The 19,786-nt window shown below is 46.4% G+C and overlaps 1 protein-coding gene across 1 annotated transcript; it reads right to left on the bottom strand.

Annotated features, from left to right (window-relative positions):
• Positions 1–3,661: 3,661 nt before the first annotated feature.
• On the bottom strand, positions 3,662–18,655 carry MDH2 (malate dehydrogenase 2). The gene is made up of 9 exons (XM_036767637.1): positions 18,369–18,655; positions 11,420–11,588; positions 10,431–10,514; positions 10,180–10,289; positions 8,616–8,741; positions 7,737–7,814; positions 5,949–6,048; positions 5,427–5,578; positions 3,662–3,958 (listed from the first exon to the last, which is right to left on the bottom strand). The coding sequence occupies exons 1-9, from the start codon at positions 18,432–18,434 to the stop codon at positions 3,827–3,829; spliced, it is 1,017 nt and encodes a 338-aa protein (XP_036623532.1). The 5' UTR covers positions 18,435–18,655; the 3' UTR covers positions 3,662–3,826.
• Between the last annotated feature and the right edge of the window lie 1,131 nt (positions 18,656–19,786).

The following is a 19,786-nucleotide window of genomic DNA, read 5'->3' on the forward strand; positions in this document are numbered from 1 at the left end:
GGTGGATGAGTCACACAAGATTGGTAGGTACAGAGGGGCTGCAATCTATATCCCCAAAGGCAACTCTCCCCCCATCTCTGAGACCCCATGTGGGTGGGTATGATTACTCCAGTCCTGACTTAATTTGCCAGGTTCATTTCCCACCAATCCCCTAAGTCCCCAGCCAACCATGATGTGGAATAATCAATAAGGAAGCCAGCAGGTGGAAGCCTCATTCTCAAAATTAGGGGCAAAGGCCAACGGGATACTTGAGTTGCCCAAAGCTGCTTTGTGTTTCCTTCCCTCTTTGAAGCCTTTAATGGCAATGATCCTTCCACCTGGATTCTTGTGATCAAATCTCATCCAGGGGAGGCTATGTCCTCCCCACTGCCCCTCATCCCAAGCCAAAAGGAAGGCATGGCTCTCTCCTAAATGATAGCTCTGTATCTCTGCCTTTCCTTTTCTTGGCACTTGGCCCATGCTGCCCTCCTTCTAAGATGGCTCTGTAAAGTGGGCTTCACTCTTCCGGCATCCTAGCTCTCTGAGGAGAGTGACATCTTTAGCTAGCTTTAGCGCAGCCCCACGCATAGACTATTGAGCACATTGTGGAATGAATTTCATCTCCTCTAGAATCAGTGGGTTATTTCATCTTCTTCCCCTACTCTGCAAAATGGGATGGCTACCTGCCCACCCCTCATGAACGTCCAGTTCTACATTGGCAGCAGCATAGCGATCCTGGGGCAGTGATGATGTGCATTCTGCACCAAAGCTAACAGTGCTAGGCTTTGGGCTGGCCCTCCTTTTGGTCTGAGGACCAGCCTAGCTAAGAGCAGATAAAGTTCGTCACCAGAATGGTCACTGGGGATGTTTCCATTTTGTTTTTTCCATCCCCAATAGCTTAACATGGGCAGTCTACTGAAGGGTGGGAAAAGTTCTGACAAAATCAAGGAGAGCTGAAATCACAGACCCTTATTACACATAACTCTCCTTCCTAGACATGGCAGTCTGGTCCAACTGGCTGAAACCCACCTTGGCTTTCTTGCAGTTCACCTACACGACTCTCCATTTCCTACTTATATGCTTTGGTGCAGTGTTCCCTCTGCCTAAAATTCCCTCCTCACCTACTCTAACTCCCTTTGGTTTATCCAAAACTGCTTAAACATTCCCTTCCTCATTGGTCAAATAAAGGATAGTGGGAAGGCAAGCTGGTAAGTCAGGACAAGAGGTTGCACACTCATAGTCTTTCCTGATCCACCTGGCTGCCAGTGCTCTCTCCCCCAAAAATGTATTTTGTACTTATTCAGGATATAGATATAAGGGTATATATCTCTTATAGAACGTAAGTTCCCTGAGGGCAGGGGCGGAGTATTTTTTTTTTGTCTTTGTATCCCCAGTGCCTAGCACAGTGCCTCACATGCAGCAGGTGCTTAATAAATGCTGGCTTGATGGAAGCTTTGAAGATCATGGACAGCTGCATGAAAAGAATCTCAGTCCTCCCTTCTTTCCTAGGGCCTCAGCCATCAAAGGACTTTTTATCCTAAGCCCCATTAGTGTAAGAAAATCCCTTCTTCTTTAGAGTGCCAAATCAGAATATATTTTCTTCTTTCTTTCTGGAGGCAGGAAAGCTTCTGTTATGATGTGAGACTTAGGACTGGTGGTGCTGAATCCTTCTGCATCCCCCTTGCCAATGGGCTATCATGTTCCCTTTACGTGCTGGGGGGCCTCGGTCACAAAATAATTAGATTGAGATGGAATAGGAGGCCAGTTGACAAATGCTTCTGCGGAATCCAACAGTGCTTTCACTTTGTGGTTTCTCTCTTTTCACTACCTGCAGCTAAAGAAACCAATCCAGGGCTGTCAGAGCATAGCTACTGTCAGTGAAACCCCTAGGCAGCACAGGCTACAAAGGAGCATAAATGAGTTTGGGGTGGCAGTGGCAGATGATGTAAGGAAGCTTCGTCTCAGCGCTATTTCTAAGAGACTAGCATCAGCCCTGCTACATACTGAGAAATGCACTTACAGGGAATGGGGACCACCAATTGAGATTAGCCTCAACTATCACCTTGGACCCAGAAGATACACCCAGTCCTGGAAACCACAATCAATTCTGCCATTGTTCCTGAATGGGGTGTGTCAATCTTTCCCCATATGGTCTCATTCACCAGCTGTCCATAATTTTCTTTACCAAGGTGCTCCTCCCTGATTAGCATTTCTCTATTAGAATCTAAGTTTTTTGAGGGGAGCAACTATCTTAGCTTTTGAATTATTATCGCCCGTGCTTAGAACAGTAACTAATAAAGACATTTTCATTATTCATTAACACAAGAAAACAAGATTGAGACCTGGAAGGGATCTCCAATTAGCCAGTATAGGGGTTCTCAACCTTTTTTGTCACAGACCAACCCCTTTGGCAGTCTACGGACGCCGAATCATGGACAAATTCTAGGATATAAACTCCCTGAAAGGAAGAATGATCTCACTTCTCTATTTGTACCCTAAGTGTTTAGCACATAATAAAGTGCTTAATAAACAAATGCATTTTTTATTCATTCAAAAATATAGGATTACAAAGGAAATCAATTATGCCGGAATAGTTCTCAAAAAATTTTTTTAAAATACAAGTATACTGACTGTCAGCTAGAAGTCCTGATCTAGACCAACCCCTTCATTTTAATAGATGAGGAAACCAACAGGGTTAGTGGCCATTTCTATTTGTTTGACCCCCCTGCCCTAAGGGCTCCCCACAGATACCAATCACCCACATATCACAACCTGCCCAGAAAATAAATTTAGGTCAAAATCAGAATCAAGCCCAATCCGGCACAGAATCAAAGAATTCAGAGCTGGCAACGAGACCCTTGAAGAGCCCACCCTCTCATGGTTCAGATCCCCAGGCCTTACCCAGAAGTCCTGTTCTCCATCCAAGTCTATGGCAGTACTACCGCCATTTCCCCCTCATCTGCAGTACTACCACATGGCCATTGCCACCATCGGAGCTCTCTATAGAAGAGCTGCCTAAGGACACCATTGCCTTCTGTTACCCCCAGGTCCAGCTAAGAGGAAAAGACTCCACTGTCCTTCATTGTCCCATGTCTGGCTAAGAAGAAAGGACCCCATTGACTTCCACTCCCGGAAGGTCCAACTAAGAGGACTCACAGTTCTGATGCGAAGGGATTTCAAAGACTTGGTTGCCAGGGCTGTGGAAGTCTGTGTGGCATATTCTTAGCGAGGCCACACAGCTGAAAATCATGCAAACATCACAATTTGGGAAGAATCTGTTACAAATTAGCCCCAGGAGAAAGGATAGCAACAGTGGGTATAAGCACAAGTTTCCAATGCTGGTGCTTTTGAGAGAAACCGTATCAAAGATGCTGCCAAGTACCCACATGAGCAGAAGGGCTGACTGTGTAGCAACAGTGAGAAAAGTAAAACAGACGCCTGTGATGCTAAATGAGTAAGACCTTCATACATCAGGCTCATTCTCCAAGGGGTCAAAGGCTAGAGGAGGACTGCCCTCAGATCGCCTGTGCCGCCTACCTCCACCCACCCCACCAAATTAAGAAATTATTGAGAAGGGCATTAGGCTGTGGCCCCACAGACTGGGGGGTGCCTGGATCCTGACCCTGGGAATGGAGTTTGTTAGAGCCTGGGCAGAGGAGGCTTAGAGAAGATACCACAGAGGGAAAAAAAAAAGATGATGGTTTTATTGATGTGCCAACATAGGAATCAACAAAATTCATTACTACAACCTCCTCAGAGAGGACGCATGTATATGAAGTATCTTTCGAGTGACATGATGCTTTAATAAGTTAAGGACACGGACTCCTCCTTTCACAGCACTGCTTCCTCACTTCATGCTCTTGACGAAGTCCTCCCCTTTCTTGATGGAAGCTTTCAGCTCGGGAATGGCCTCAGCCACCATCTTCTCTTCAAAAGGGGAGAGCTTGCCGAGGCCCAGGTTTTTCTCGATGCCTTTTTTCTGTTAAAGGAAGAAAATCAATAGGCCTTTTTGGGTACTTCAGCAATCGAGTCTAATACAGCAGAACACTCCCCTCCAACTGAGGGCTGCCTGTGCTGAGGCACCGAACCTCAGAACCACATTAAAATGGGAAATGTGTAACAAGGTAAGTAAAAACACGAGAGAACCCAGATTATGTGACTATGTGGTTTTCTAAGTCAGTACATAGCCCCCAGGGATTCTTCTACTTAGGGGTTAGAGGCCCTGTTTCTATCTGAGTTTGACCCCCTACCCTAAGGGTTCCCCACAGATATCAATCACCCACAGATCAGAGCCAGTACTCCTTCCCTCCTTACTATCAATCACTAGGCAGATGACTAAGGAATGAAACTTATTTTAAGATTTACCTGAGCCAATTATGGCTAGTTACTCTATTTATACAGCACGGTACATACACACTCGCATGTGAGACCCGCACTAAAACTCTGGGGGCCTGGCAATATTATCCCATTGTACAGACAGGGAAACTGAGGTACAGCAAGGTCAAGTGACTTTTCCCATACGTGAGAGGCCATAACCTCAGGTTTCATTCTTTCCATTAAATTAGACTAAATGGCTGAAAATAAAAAAGCATGGGTCTGCCCTCCTGTTCACATCTGTGACCAACAGAGAGCAGCTAGCTCCTTTACCTGAGGCAAAAGATTCCTACCGTTTATACACCAGAGCTGATGGGCGCTCCCATAACAAACCTGCTAGTACTAAACAAAGGAGACCTTCTCATACTAAATTACACCAGTACTAGTGTTTGTGTGAAAAAAGCCTCAGGTATTTTAGTTGGCTGGAGCTCTGTATGAAGCACAGGCTTGGTACTGGGCAGGCCTCCCCTCACCCATCCAGCATACTGAGGAATCCCAAAACCACGCCACAAGGAGAACAGAAGAAAGGCCTGGGGCCCTTTAGTCTGGACAGATCTGAGGGGAAGGAAAGAAATGACAGCCATCCACCAATAGTGCAAAGGCTGTCCAGATTTCAAAGCAATCAAGAACTCAGGTCCTAAAGCCAGATGCCCCGCCTCAGCAGGCAGTGGGTTCTCCCTCAGAGGTGGTCTGCAAGGGAAAGCTGACTGCCCGTGATCAAGGATGCTGTGAGGCCGAACAAAGCACTGAAGTGGGTCCTTTTGGAATGAGCTGCAACAGATGACCTTTGAGGCCCCTTCCCAATTCTAAATTTCTATAGAATGGGCTACTCCAAGAGGCAGCAAAGGAAGCAAAAATGGGAGGCCCAGAACTATCTATTAAGCCTGATGTCTCTAATTGTATTAAAAACTGAGGGCCTCCCTGGACCTTGTTTAAGCACACACTCATCATCCCTGGACATCTAAAGTCTATATTACTCAGTGAACAGGAACTGCTACCATTATCTCACAAAGAAATTCTACAGCCAGAAGCTTCGGCTCTGCCACAGGGCAGGCCCATGTCCTGGAACATACCCCAAGCAGCAAGGGTGTGGAAAAGTAGGAGCACTCTGTTTCTTCTGATCTGACAAAGGAGCATTCCACAACACCCTCCTTCCCGTTCATTGCATCCACAACAGAGAAGACAAATCTGGCACCGGCATAGGCCATTGAGAGGGTAGCAGAACCTGAAAGAACAAAATCAGCTTGGTCCAGGCTAATAGTGTAACAAAGAGATTAAGGCAAAATCAGAGATCTAAACACAGTCTTTTCTGAAACTGCCACCAGTACATTTTAATGCTCAGCAGACAAAGTTTAGTTTGCTTTCCCCTTTATCTTGAACACTCATGAACGGTACCATGCACTTTCGATTCTACCACACACTGCCCACCCCCCCCACCCCACCACCAGCCAAAGCACTCCAAACTACACTTTATTATCTGGTGGTATGACTACCACCAGTCAATTCCCCTGACTCACAAGAAAGCTCACTTCTCATAACACAGACAAGCAGAGACCACCCTGCAGACACCAGAGATGTTACATGTGAGAACCCACCTGCTCCAGCTTTAGCTTTGACAACCTCCGTTCCAGCCTCCTGGATCCTTCCTGTCAGGGTTGTCAGCTGATCCTCAGGAAACTCCACCTTAGGTGTGCACTAGAAACCAAAGAGACAGGGTTATCCTAAAAGAAAGGTCTGATCTGCTCCTTCACTTCACCAACACAACCTCCCTTACTCCAGCGACCTTCGATTTCAGCAGTGGTGGTTGGCCACACCTTGGGACACAGGTCACAACTGCTGACTTAGGAGGTTTCTGAGAGCTGCTGTGGGATGAAGACCCAGTCAGCTTTTGGCCCATCAGGTGAAGAGCTCCTTTAGACTTAACCAGGCTGGTTCTCGGACTGGAGCCCTAGAGGCCATCACCAGGCCCATACTCAAAGGCCTTGAGCTTGGCAGGACTTAGGAGAGCTGATGCTGGCTACCTTTCAAGGCTCAGGATCCGTGTCACAATTCTGACTTCATTGAAAGAAGATACTCTTTATCTAAATTTTTAAAAAAGTCTTTAAATGACTAATTTATTCAGTGCTTTCTGGAGCTATGATAAACTAGGCCCTAACTTAGGGCAGCTAGGTGGCGCCATAGCGCACAGAGCACTGGGCCTAGAGTCAGGAAGATTCTTCTTCCGAAGTTCAAGTCTGGCCTCAGACACTTACTGGCTATGTGACCCTGGACAAGTCACTTAACCCTGTTTGCCTCAAGTTTCCTCCAGAAGAAAATGGAAAACCACTCCAGTATCTTTGCCAAGAAAAGCCCAAATAGGGTGAAATTAATATTATACTGTCATATTAATAACTGATTATTAATTTGTGAACTACCCTTCTTTCATTTGTTAAGAACCAACTCCTGAAAGGGTCAGTCAGTCTCTGAAGTGCATGCCTGGGGGTTTCAACCAAGGCATATAACTAGGTTGGGTGGGGTTCCATCCAGCTCAGGAAGGAGAAAATTAGCCAGAGAGGTCCAGATGGAAATGGCTTCCCCTGCCCAGATGCCTTGAGGCTGCAAAGTCTCAAGATCAAGCCTGTTCTCAGCAGGAGGAGCTGAAAACTGGTAGCCCACCTCCTCATTGCATCATTAAATGTCGGCCACTTAGGGTCAAGTTTCACTTGTCAGGGGAGTTCCCTTTCAGAAGGGGCTTAACCATCAATTTACTAATTGCAAGCTAGCCTAATTAATAAATCGCTTATTAATTACCTGGAAACTCTCTCAGGGGTCTCATTGGTCACAGGGGTCACAAAGAACAAAACACAAGTGAAACGACTCCACAACAACCGGCCCTCACTTAGAGCTCAGCAGCCACGTGCGCTTACTTATGAAGAAGTCACATAATATGGTCTACATCTAGGTTTAACACAAACCAAGGCAGATTAACTGGCAAGCCTCACTAATGAGACACAGTCCAGACTTGCTCCTGGAAGCTCAGGGTAGCAAGAATGCTGGCTTTAAATCTCACCTCTGATACGTGTACGACTCTGGGCAGCTCATTCCCCTCTTTGGGGTCATTTTCTTGCCTGTAAAAGGCAGGGGAGGGGACCCCAGGCAGTCTCTGAGGTCCTGTCTAGACCTCTGACTTTGTGACCTTGGTAAGTCCCTCCACATTCTTGGACCTCGTTTTGCTCATCTTTAAATGGCAGGGCTCGACCACATAGCCTCTGACCGGAGAACCCATGATCCCTTTAGAAATCAACCTCAGAGCAAACACCGTAGACAGAGACAGCTTCCACCTTCCCAAGCAATTTTATTAGAACAAATTTCTTTGAGGCCGCTACCAAATAGGAAGCACATACCTGAGAGATCAGGGGGATGATAGTCTTCCCTGCATGGCCACCAATGACGGGGACATTTACTCGAGCTGGATCTAGGCCCTGGTGAGAATTTAAGGCTCAGTTAATTTTTAAACCGATGTTCAACTGTGAGGGCCTTGCCTAGTCATTCTGATTAATACCAAGGCCCCAAAATCCAGAGCTTTATCAAAAACAAACTCCTTTCAGAAGATAAAGGGTCAGGCCACAAGCTCAGGCCTAACACCACCTAAAAAAGCTGGCTAGAGGTCAATGAAAGAAACTGACTTTAAGGCAGGGGTTCTGTGGTCTGTGAACTTGTTTTTTAAGAAAATATTTTGATAACTATTATATTGTTGTATGATAACATCATATGTAATTGGTTTCTCTGAAATTCAACATATTTTGTTTTATGCATTTAGGAAGATGACTCAGAGAAGGGATGCGCCCACAATAAGCAAAAGGTTAAGAAAGCCTGCTCTAAGGAGCCAGTTACGGTTTAAGAACGGTTATCTGATACACCTGGTGAACATGGAAATGGCTATTTCGCTGGGGGAGCCAGGAAACGTGGGTGTCATGTGACATGAGTCATCGTCTTTCTCTCTGCAGAGAGCTTCAAGCCTTCAGGGCTCCCCAGTCCAAGCTGTCCTCCCCACCCCCACCCCATGGCAGCTTACTAGAGCTGGCAAGCTGCAAAAACCTTTTGGATGCATGAGGTTAGAATAAAGTCAGGTGGACAGAAGAGTTGGGAAATGAGCCTCCTTAATCCCCCAAAAGCCTACATGATGAAGGAAACCAACCAAGGCCAGTTAAATTTTTAATTTAAAATTCCCTAAATCTGGCGAAGAGATAAGCTGGGAAAGTCTGAGCTGAGGTAAGTCTTACCTTCAGTTCTGCAACAAAAGCATTGGCTCTGACGATATCCAGGGTTGTTACACCAAAGATTCTGTTGGGGTTGTACACACCTTGTTTCTTAAAAACTTCAGATGTGATTGGGATGGTAGAATTGACCTAGGAAAGGGAACAGACAAGATGTTACTTCCCCACAGTTTCAGAGATGAGGGGGGCAAAGAATCACATCAGGTACTGACTGGTAAACTTTCAAATTCAGAGTTTAAGGCAACCTGGTCTTTATAAAGCTGTGAGTGCCACATCTCTTCTTGCCACACTAAAGAGAAGATATTTTGGCACATGGAATTCCTGTTCCAATGCCTGAACCATCACTGCTGGGACTGATAACCTCTGAGGCACAGGCTCAGACACATTTCATGTCCTTTAGGAAACTAATATGTCAAAAAGGTGCTAACTTTAAAATGTGTGTCTTCATTAAAACCTACTGAGTTCAGGTTAGTCTGAAGCTGTGAATGCCACCCCAAAGCACAGCACAGCCTTTCGAAGTCTAGCAACTACAAAAGAAAATCCTGCCAGTGGCAGCAGGCCAGACCCTCAAGGAGAAAGAAGTATCTAAGAGGCTGGGGGACGAGCAGGCTTCCACCATCAAGGCATGGGAACCATCTCTAGCTACTGGATAAAGGCCATCTTCCTGCCTTGGGCACCTTCATTCAGCCTTACTGTGACACTAAAATCCAAGTTGAGCCCAAATACTGGAAAAAGTAGAATGCTCCTGCTCCACAAGCATCCTAGGGGAAGATACCCACGTGTGCCTGGAGGCTTAGTAGGGGCCAATCACACAGACTACTGCCACCAAGAAGCCACTGGCAGCAGGGGACAAAAGAGTTAAAGAGTAATGACTAATCACGTGGGAAGAAGATCAGACAGTATCTGCAAAGAGCAAAGGGCGAAAACTGAGAGATCTGGTAGAGGGAGAAAATGACTGTGTGACATTAAAGAAAACCACCTAGATAAAACCTATCATAAACCATCAAAGAATTAAAGGGAGCCTAATGCCACAGAGAGCTGGACGAGCCTGTCCTCGTTTATGGAAACCTAATAAATGTTAGGGAAAGACATTCCAAGTGCCAGCACACATGGCAGACACCACAAGGACCAATGTCTGTGATAAAGACTTCAGAGACGGCTGGGAGCCTGCCATGAAGTGACAGAGGGAAGAGAGCAGAGCCAAGAGACCACAGCCCTGACCCACTCTGTCGATCTGCAAGAAGACTCTGCTGAAGGACAAAGGGTTATAACCCAGTCCTACTTTATCCAAGTTAACACGTGCAAGCTTTCTTCTTTTAACAAACTGCTATTAGCTGGACGACTGAAGAACTACTAAACTAAATTAGCTGGAATCATGTTGTGGTTCTGCTTAACTCCAAGGTACAATCTGTTTATGTTTGGCTATGTTAAGATAAAATTTGATCCAAAAACAACAAACTCCAAAAGGAAGACAAGACTCTAAGAAGAATCCATCCCAGCAGCACCCCTCTCTCTGTAACAGGCCTACCTTATGCCTGACACCCAGTTGCCCAGGGAGAAGGATGCTTACCGGGTTTGCAATAATACAGATCATGGCTTCTGGGCAATGCTTGGCACAGGCAGTAGCCAGAGTAGCTACAATCGTAGCATTGGTGTTGAAAAGGTCATCACGAGTCATTCCTGGAAGTAAGCAAAGAAAAGGGGCTAGGCATTCGAATCACCTCGTCTTCTCCCACTGCTGTCATCCTGGGTCCACGTCTGGCCCTGGGGCATGTGGGAAGGCCATGCTGGGGGCTCAAGTAGCAGATCTACCCAACGTACCTGGCTTTCTGGGGACTCCTGCAGGAATCACGACAACATCACAGCCTTTCAAGCAATCTGGCAGCTGCTCAGGTCCCAAGTAGCCTAGGAAAAAACAGAGCTCACTGAAATCACACCCTTTTCTGACCCAGGGATGTTAACTAGTATCTGGAAAGGAAATGGGCAAAATTCCAGCACACCCAAATGTTCCAAAAGAGTAAGAGTTCCTATTTTTACACATGGATCCCACTTAATGCTGTTTCACAATAGGCTGTAAGACCGTGGCACCAACTCCACCCTATCATCCCTTACCAGTATGGGTCTAGACTCCCCTCTTCCCAACTCCCCTGTGCTACACCAGCTCATTCTTCACTCCCCTTTCTACCTACCTCCCCAAGTGGAGATGGGGGAAGGCATCATCAGCCCCACTCGCCTCTGCTTCTAGGATACTATCTGCCTGTTAGGGAACGTGTGCCAGTACAGCCCATTCCTCACCAACAGCCCAGCTAGGTAATACATATGAGAAAACTAAAAATGACTTGTCCAGTAACGAAACTACGAACTGGGAGAATCGAGACTTGAAATAAATTTTGACTTCAAACTAGATGTTCTCTGTTAAAAAATGTGATAACTCAACTGTCTCCTGAGAGGCATCTATATCTGAAAGCTTAGAATGGACTAAATCCCTAAAGGTGGTGTTTGTTATAATAGTCCCAGAGAGGGGTGATAAGGGCAGCCTGGACTCTAATTTTTTCATATCATAAGCTTTAGGAAACTAGCTCAACTAAAATGCAACAAAATGCTTTTTAGACATTACTGCTTAATGAGGTTTCTGCTTGTTAAAGCTCAAGCATGGTTCAGACATTTAACTTTAAAGTCTAAATTGATATTACCAACGAAGCTTTAGGATTGCGAACATCACACGCTAAATACAGACCCAGACCAACTCAAGCATTCTGACCCAAAGCAACAGAAGTCAAATCCAGATGCTGTGGGCTCGCTGGCAGTACCTTTTACAGTCGCCCTGGTCTCAATGTGGCTCAAATCAGCTGCTACACCAGGAGTATGAGCAATGTCATAGAGCGTTAGACGGCTCACCAAAGGACTATTCTTCAGAAGCAGCGAAAGCGGCTGTCCAATTCCTCCAGAAGCACCTAGCACAGCTACTTTAGCATTATTCTAGAAAAAGGGAAAGAGAAACAGTGTCAACAGATTCATAAGGAGGCATAAAAATTCTTACATGGAAGCCTTGCATCACACTGAGTACAAAAAAAGAATATTCAGAAAATGTATAACAGCCTTAGCTTTGTTCATCAGAAAACGTTTTTGATGCAAAGTCTTGCCAGAAAGAGTTGTTGTTTTAAATAGTATCTACATGATGGTCATATAGATGAGCAGCTAGGTAATGCAGTAGGTAGAGAATCAAGAAGATCTGAGTTCAAATATGCTCTGAGACCCTGGGCCAGTCACTTAATCCTGGTTGCCTCAGTTTCCTCATCTGTAAAATGAGGAGAAAGAAATGGCAAACACCACCAAATATCTTTGCCAAGAAAACCCCAAATGGGGTCATGAAGAGTATGACTGATATGACTAAACGCCACCACATTTTGGTCTTGTTCAACTTGACACTATCTTGGTGTCACGACTCTTCTGAAGATGAGACCTGGTGACTTCCTCTGTAGGTGCAGCAGCTCCCAAGCCTTCAGCAGCTATGACACCAAAGTTCTTGGCTCTGTCAGGTGGTTCAACATCAGAAACAGAAATAGAGTCATCGATGAAAATGACATTGTACCGTCTGCTTCGCCACTGAGCCGTAAGGACCATGGGACTTTTCCATTTAATTTGTATCTGAAACTAACCTAAGAGCAGTCTGCCCCTTCAAGAGAATCTGAGCTCCTTGAGAGCAGGGATGTTTTACTTTCTATGTGTATCTCCGGTGCTCGGCACATACTGAGTCTTTAACAAATGCCTTTTCCTTTCATTTGTTCATCTCCAACTAAACCTAAGGCCAGCCCCACAGAAACAATTCTGCTCCATGGCAGAAGCCATCAGAGAACCATAGTAGCTTAGTTAATGGGAAGATAAAAATGCTTTTTGTTCCACTGCGGCTCCCATAAGGTTCCGTTCTACTTGCTTACCATTTCCCCGATCTTGGAGTTCTCAGCTAACAGAATCTCTGACATGATCTCTTTTTACCTCCCAGAAGGATGCAAATGCTTTTTGCTCTATACATAATAAAAGGTCTGACAATGAGGTTCAAAACCCCATCACATAGGAGTCCCCCAACTGGAACACACTAACTCAAGACACCTTAACTGCATTCTGCACCTACTTGTCAGGCCCCTGGAAGGACTAGGAAGGTGCTTTAAAACTTGGTTTGAAGATGTCATTAGTAAAGGGAATCTCCCAATCCAGAAACTCCTTTTCCCAATGCACACCACCAACTTGTTCTTCGCCTGTCTGGGATCCCGAGAGGTTCAGTGACTCCCCACAGTTTCAACAACTAGTATGTGTCAGAAGCCAGCCTGAACCGAAGTCCTCCTGACTGCAAGACCAGCTGTCTCTCGCCTGTGCCCAGTTGCTCACCCAGGGACAACTGGCCAGAAGTAAAAGTGCACTAGCTCAAGTCCATGTGGCCTTCTCCCCTTCTCAGCGTGGTCAAGCATCAAGGAGACTGTGAAACCTCCCAGATCAGCCGACGATTAAGGAGCCTCGGTGTGTAAGGGAGGCACTGCCAGGGGCTAGAGTCAAAAGCAACACCTGTACCCTCCAGGTGAGGCCATCCTACTGGGGAGCCCCACTGTATACAAGGGGTAATGATCTGAGGGTCAGAGCAGGCTTCCCAGAGGATGGGAGCTCTGGACTATGAATGAAATGGAGCAGTGGGAAGAACGTGGGATCTGGAATCAGAACATGTGTTCCGATCCCTGGCTCTGCTTTTTATGTAACTTAGAAATACTTTAGGCACCTGCTTACAGGATTCCAGCTCTGCCACCTTTGTGTGTCCAAGTCAGTTTCCTTATCTGTAAAATGAGGGGGTTGTACTAGGTGGTTCCTCTGAGTCCTTTCAGGTCCAAATGGATGATCCTAGGAGGCTGGAGAGGAGCGAGACCATTCCAGACGTGGGGTACAAGGCATGGAGGTGGGACATCGAAGGCTTAGCTTAGGGTCAGTGTGGCTGAAAGACCACTGAGTGGAGTGTGAGGAGAAATAATTCTGGAAAGGCAGGTTGGCGAAAGATTAGAAAGGGCTTTGAGGAACAAGGATCTCAGGTCATGGCCTCCATCCTCCTTATTTTACAGCTTTACCCAAGGCTCAGAGAGGGTGAGTGACTTGTCCAAACTGACACAGGCACCGAGGTCTTCCCACTCTAGCACCTGAGAGAGGCAGGGAGTTCACGTATTTTAACCAAACTGTGCCCTGTGATGGTACGAGGAGCCTCCTCAGCCAGAGCAGATTAGTGCCTGCTCTACAACTTACTTCTTAGAGGGTCTAAGTACTAGTCTTATTTTCCAAATGAGAAAACTGAGGCCTATTGGGTCCCTACTTATTGCTAATTGGCTGAAAACATTTTCTTTCCTCATCTGCATCCAAAAGAATCAAGGCTGTGGGTGGAGTCTGTTCCTTCCCATAAATGCTTATTATATCAAAGTTCCAAAGTGATCACCATAAGGGATTTTTTTTTTTGGCCCAGTGTGACTCAAACCTTGTAGGTAAAGAATTCCTGGTGCACAACCTCTCTTCACCAGTGCAGAACAGGTCTGCAACTTAAGGGTCTAAGGACGCTTGTCTGGGGCCAAGAAGAGGACAGAAGATTTGCTCACGGCCATGCAGCCAGGAGGCACTGGGAGCCAGACAGCTGCTAGGCTTGTTTTCTATCCACACCACCATTCTCTCTCAATTAGCGTTTATTAAGGAAGGACAACAGATTCTCACAGCTGATGTGACAAGCTGAAGTACAAGTGTTATCATTCCCAGCTCCCCACCACCACCACAAGGAAGAATGTGACTGGTCCAAGGTCCCGCAGCTGGAGCCTGAACCTGGGACTTCTGACTCCAAGTCAAAGGTCCTTTCCACTATATCCTATGGCTTCCTTATTACTGCATGTAAAAGACTTGGCTAAATGCAACACTAAGGTACCCGTTTAGATAAACAAATTAAGTAACTGAAGTATTCAGTAAATGAATTCATACTTCACAGATGTTACCTGACAAGTCCCATGGCAGTAATAAACTTTCTTAACTAAAATGCAAAGCTTAATAGGGTCCCAAGGAATGAACAAATGAAGGACGAAGCACGTATTAAGCATTTATCATGTGCCAAACACTGTTCTAAGCGCTGAGGATTCAAACAGAAAAAGCCAGACAATCCCTGCCCTCAAGGACCTCGCGCTCTAATCGGCAGATGGCTCAGCTCAGTTGTCAGGGAGATCTTTAAAGTCCTGAAGCAGTAAGGGTGCAAGAGTGAGGCAAATGGCAAAACTCAGGAGTCCTCAGCTTACTTAGTTAAGATGACAGTGCAGAGGGCTGCAGGGCATGACAGGGCGCTCCATCTCATCAGAAAGAAGAGTGAAGAGCAGCAGCCAAGGCAGAGAGGCAGGCCAGGGGCTAGGGCACACCCAACCGGTAGCATTCTTGACATCTGACCATTAAGGTGGCCTCTGGGAAAGGGAAAGATACTGGAGTGGGTGATCAGTTCCCCTGTTGGGGGAGGTGAAGGAAGAGGGCAAAAGAGGTAGGGAATCAACTCATGTTTACCAAACGCCTATTAGGGATTTGACCTGGTTCTGGGTGTTATAGATGACAAAGAGTGCTCCATTTTCAAACTTAATAAATGCTGCTGCCTCTCTGCTTTATAGTGCTTACAGCCAGTCTCAGACATTTCAAGTTGGCAAACGTTAATAAGGAAAGTGATAGGGGAGCGGCATGATACACACTCCTGAATGCCAGTTACAACATGTCCAAAGAGAGCTCCCCACTTACATTCTAAAAGGGCAGGACCAAGAACGGTGACTTGCTTATCGAGAACAGAACCATTTTATTTACTTGAAGTTTTTTATCCTTCAGGCACCATTTACACTTGAGGAAGCCCCCAGATGGGTCAGACCTGATCCATTCTTTACATCAAAAGCCCAACCTCTCTGGTTATTCTCTTCTCTCCTCTCCAAAGAGCCAGTTAAGAGATCACAGAGCTAGTTAGTGGTGGAGAAAGTAAGCAAAACAAGATCTTTTTCAAACATGAAATTCTGCTGTTCTTTGGTTTACATATTACTTAAATTCTCCCTGGGGCCCTCATCTCTTCCCTTCACCCTTAGAATTCAGTAAAATGTGCCTTGATAGAAGTTAGCAACCTGATAACTTTAACTAGCAGGAGCATGGCCAATAATTAGGAAGAAAAAAAAAGGCTTCCAACCAGTCAAAATACAAAACCCCATTCACTAAAGTTTATGCACTTTACTGGAAGGCCAAGTCCTCATTCAGGGCCAACTTTCACTAAGAATTTTAACAAATCTAATCACATGGCTTTCAAGCATACAGCAGGTTAATGGTAAATCAGAAAGTGGTCGATTGTCTGCTTTAGCAAGAAATCTTGTAGCTAAAAGATGGTGGAAAGGACCCAGAAAAATAATACAGACATAAGGAAATCAGTAAGTCTAACGATCCTGGTGCAGAGATAAGGGTGCCCTATGTACCTTCCCAGATCGTGAAAGTATACCCAGCTGACAAATCATTGACTACTCTGGGCCATCTATTACACGAGGAAACACAGCAAATGAGTGTCAGAATTTAGATTTGAATCCAAGCCTTCCTGGCTATCCACACACACACTGCTGAGTCATCAAGAAAGGATTATGTTCTATTCCCTGAACTGAACGAGATGGAAAAATCTGTAGTAAATTTTGAAAAGATTATCATCCAAAGTGGTTGGAAATTTACCTAGAATATCGAGTTATACAAAAATAACAATGGGTTCTGGGCAGATTTTACCATACCCTGTTTTTTAATTGCTAATCGTTTCAGGGAGGTTCATCTTGCCTTCCTCCAGGGCAGAACTATCTTTTTTTCCTTTATCCTTAATAGGGCAAATAAAAGGTACTCACTACAGAAAGTTACTGATTGGTTCATTCATACCTAAGTATTATCTTTTCAAATGCAAGTCAACTGACTTGGGGAGGCCCAAGGATGACATACCATTCATTTACTGAGCCAAGAAGCAAAACCCTAAGGTTGTGGTGGACTCTTATCCACAGACCTGGAGCTACCACCTGAAAAAATCAGAGAAGGACCAGGCTTTGGAGAGCAAGTCCAAAGCCTTCATTGTACAGATATGGAAACTGAGGTCCAGACAGGGGAAATAACTTGCCCAAGAACGGTGAGAGTTAAAATTAGGCTGATCTTTCCGGGGATCCGGGATAGCACTTTCTCTTCCCACCCCTCCTACAATACACTCCATTTACCCTCAACAATCATTTCACAAAGCATTGGTAACTTCCAAATAGAAACCAGGGTTTCTGGGTCAGTTTCTCCTTCGGAGTCTTACAGCTCAGGCAAGAATTAAACTGGCCCCTGCCCCAAGTTACTGGGGGCCAAGGAGCAATAACTGGGGCAAAAGACTGGCCATGGGGGGATGTCCTGATGTCTAGAGGGTGTTCAGAGGTCTCCAGGATGCCCTCTGCACTCAAGTAAGACACACCTTGAATCCCTTACAGCGCTCCGCCCCAAGAAGCTAAAGTATTAGACTTGGAGCCAGGAAGGCTTGGATTCAAATTTAAATTCTGACACTCATTTGCTGTGTTTCCTCATGTAATAGATGGCCCAGAGTAGCCAATGATTTGCCTGCTGCCAGGTGGTAAATGAGAGCCAGAGGAGAATGCTGGTATTGGTGGGTTGTTTTTGGTTTTTTTTTGGTGGGGGGGGGAGGAGAAATATAACCTATTCGTACAAAAATATTTATACCATCAATTGGAGAAATGCCGGAAAACCTGTGGTATGATTGTAACGGAATACTAAGAACAGGATGATTTCAGAAAACCTGGAAAGACTTATATGAACTGATACAAAGTGAAGTGAGCAGAACCAGGAGAACAGTGTACGCAGTAACACTGTATGATGAAGAGCTGTGAATGATTTGGCTATTCTCAGCGATAAGATGATCCGAGGCACTCCCAAAGGACTCATGATAAAAAATGCTGTTCACCTGCAGAGAAAGAACTGACTGACGAATGAATGCAGATTGAAGCATATTATTTTTCTCTTTCTTTCTTTGAATCTTCTTGTAACACGGGAACTTTTCACGTGATTGCACATGCATAACCTGTATCAGACTGCCTGCCATCTCAGGAAGGGGGAAAGAGGGTGAGGAGGATAGGATCTGGGACTCAAAACTTAAAAAAAAGTTAAAAACTGTTTTTACATGCAATTGGGGAAGATATAAAAATGTTTTTTTTTAAAGACCTGAGTTCAAATCCTTCTTATAAGTCATCATGTGACCTGTTGCAACCTCCCGAGCCCCCACTTTCCTCACCCCTAACATAATCTGGGGTTTCCTCCCCCCGAACATCCCCACGCCATTCCTCTTCTGCTATTCATGGGTCCCGTGGACGTGGGGGCGGAAGGGTGAGTGGGGGAGGGGGATCTCCATTTTGAGGACAGGGCGGGCCATGCTCTGCCTCTCTTGCCCCCTTTTCTTTCCCATCCCCCTTCAGTTACTTTTTTACGGGATGCCCGCCCCTGCAGGACAAGAACTGTCCTTCTGCTTGTATGGGCATCGGGCCTCGGTTTCCAGGAGGCCTCACACGCCCCCAGCTCAGTTATCTGTAATCCTACGACTTTCTGACACTCCCTTCACCTCCCGGGCCTCAGTTTCTCCCTCTGTAAAGGGCATGGCAGGCCCCTCAGGTCAGGACGTCCCGGCCTCGGGGGCTCCGCCTCCGGTCAGACGGGCCTGGGCCTCCTTACCTGCGCCGAGGTGCTTAGGCCGCGGCGGAGGGCGGCGCCCACGGGGCGGACGAAGGACGACAACATGGTGGGGATGGACGGAGGGCTCGGAGCCGGTGCTGGGAAAGAGAGCGGCCTGTGACTCCAACGACCTCCAGCATGCACGCAGCACGCAATCACGCAGGAGCCTCTTTCAGCTCTCGGACTCCAACCCCGCGAGGTTTGACATAGTCGCCGGGCCACGCCTCCCTTTCCCCCTGGCCAGGCCGGGCCGCGTCCAATCTCGCGAGGTCAGCCTTCCAAATCCCGCGAGATCTCCAAGACGTTTTCCCCTCCCCCTCCTTCCTTTCCTCCGCCTTCTTGCTCGTGGGCCGGAGGGCCTGCCTGCCAAGGTTGAAAGGGACAGAGCGGAGGAGATGCAAATCACGCGAGAGTTGGGAGACCTGGTGGGATTTGGACTTCGCAACCGACGAGCGTTCGGTCCTTAGCAACCAGTAGCTGGCGGAAACGGAGGAAGAAGCAGCGGCGGAGGCGGAGCTTGAGGCAGGAGAGAGGAAGAAGGGAGGGAGGGAGGAGATAGAGGAGGGGGGCAGTTGTTATAATAATAATAATAATAGTAATAATAAATGGCGGTGAAGAATACAAAGGTGAATCAAGACAGGGGCTCTCCCTCCAGCCGGGCCGGAGCGAGCGGGCAGTGGGGCCCAGAGTCCGATCTGGCCCGGGGCTGTGTCCGAGGTCCCGAGGCCAGAGCAAGGGGGGTCGTCAGCCTCATTCCAGCAGAGCTGGTTTCCTTTGCTGTCTTACGTGTTTTATTTTACGCATTTAAAGACACGATGCCGAGAAGGGCTCCTTGGGCCCGAGGGGTCCAGGGCCCACAGAAGGTTTGAAGCCTTGCCCCAGGGTCGGCCCCAAAGCGAGGTGGTAGGACGGCGATCTCTGCCAACTCAGGTCCGCATTCTCTGATGCTCAGAGAATTGCCCAGAGCATTGAGAGCTGAAGTGCTTTCTCAGTCACACAGCCAGCTTGTGTTAGAGGTAGGACTTGAACCGAGATCTTCCCAGCTTCCAACCAATTTCCCAGGTAACAAGAGGTCATTCGAAGGGCCGGGGATCAACTACATTATAAGGGAGCAGGAATTTGTTTTGTGCCACATCGGCATGCCTCCGTAACCTTCCTCCCAGATGACATTCGTGCATCTACATACCCTTGCAGATACAAACCACAATATTAATACATACTGGGGAGATGGAACATGTGCTGAGTTGTTTTTTTTTTTCCATCATATTTTGTGCTTTCTAGGAGAGTGTTTTTTGTTTTGTTTTTGAAGTAGCAAGCGACAATATCCAAATATCAAAACCAGCACATGCTCCATTGCACAAGCAATTCCATGCACCAGCAATGGATCACGTACTGGCTTTGAAATCAGGATTTACTGA

Source organism: Trichosurus vulpecula, chromosome 7 (genome assembly GCF_011100635.1).
Source record: "Trichosurus vulpecula isolate mTriVul1 chromosome 7, mTriVul1.pri, whole genome shotgun sequence".
Taxonomy (NCBI): domain Eukaryota; kingdom Metazoa; phylum Chordata; class Mammalia; order Diprotodontia; family Phalangeridae; genus Trichosurus; species Trichosurus vulpecula.

Coding starts and splice junctions, on each gene's coding strand:
- MDH2 (XM_036767637.1), bottom strand. CDS start 18,434: ATGTTGTCGTCCTTCGTCCGCCCCGTGGGCGCCGCCCTCCGCCGCGGC. Junction 11,589..18,368: donor GCCTAAGCACCTCGGCGCAG/GTAAGGAGGCCC, acceptor CCCTTTTTCTAG/AATAATGCTAAAGTAGCTGT. Junction 6,049..7,736: donor TCATCCCCCTGATCTCTCAG/GTATGTGCTTCC, acceptor TTTGGTTTCTAG/TGCACACCTAAGGTGGAGTT.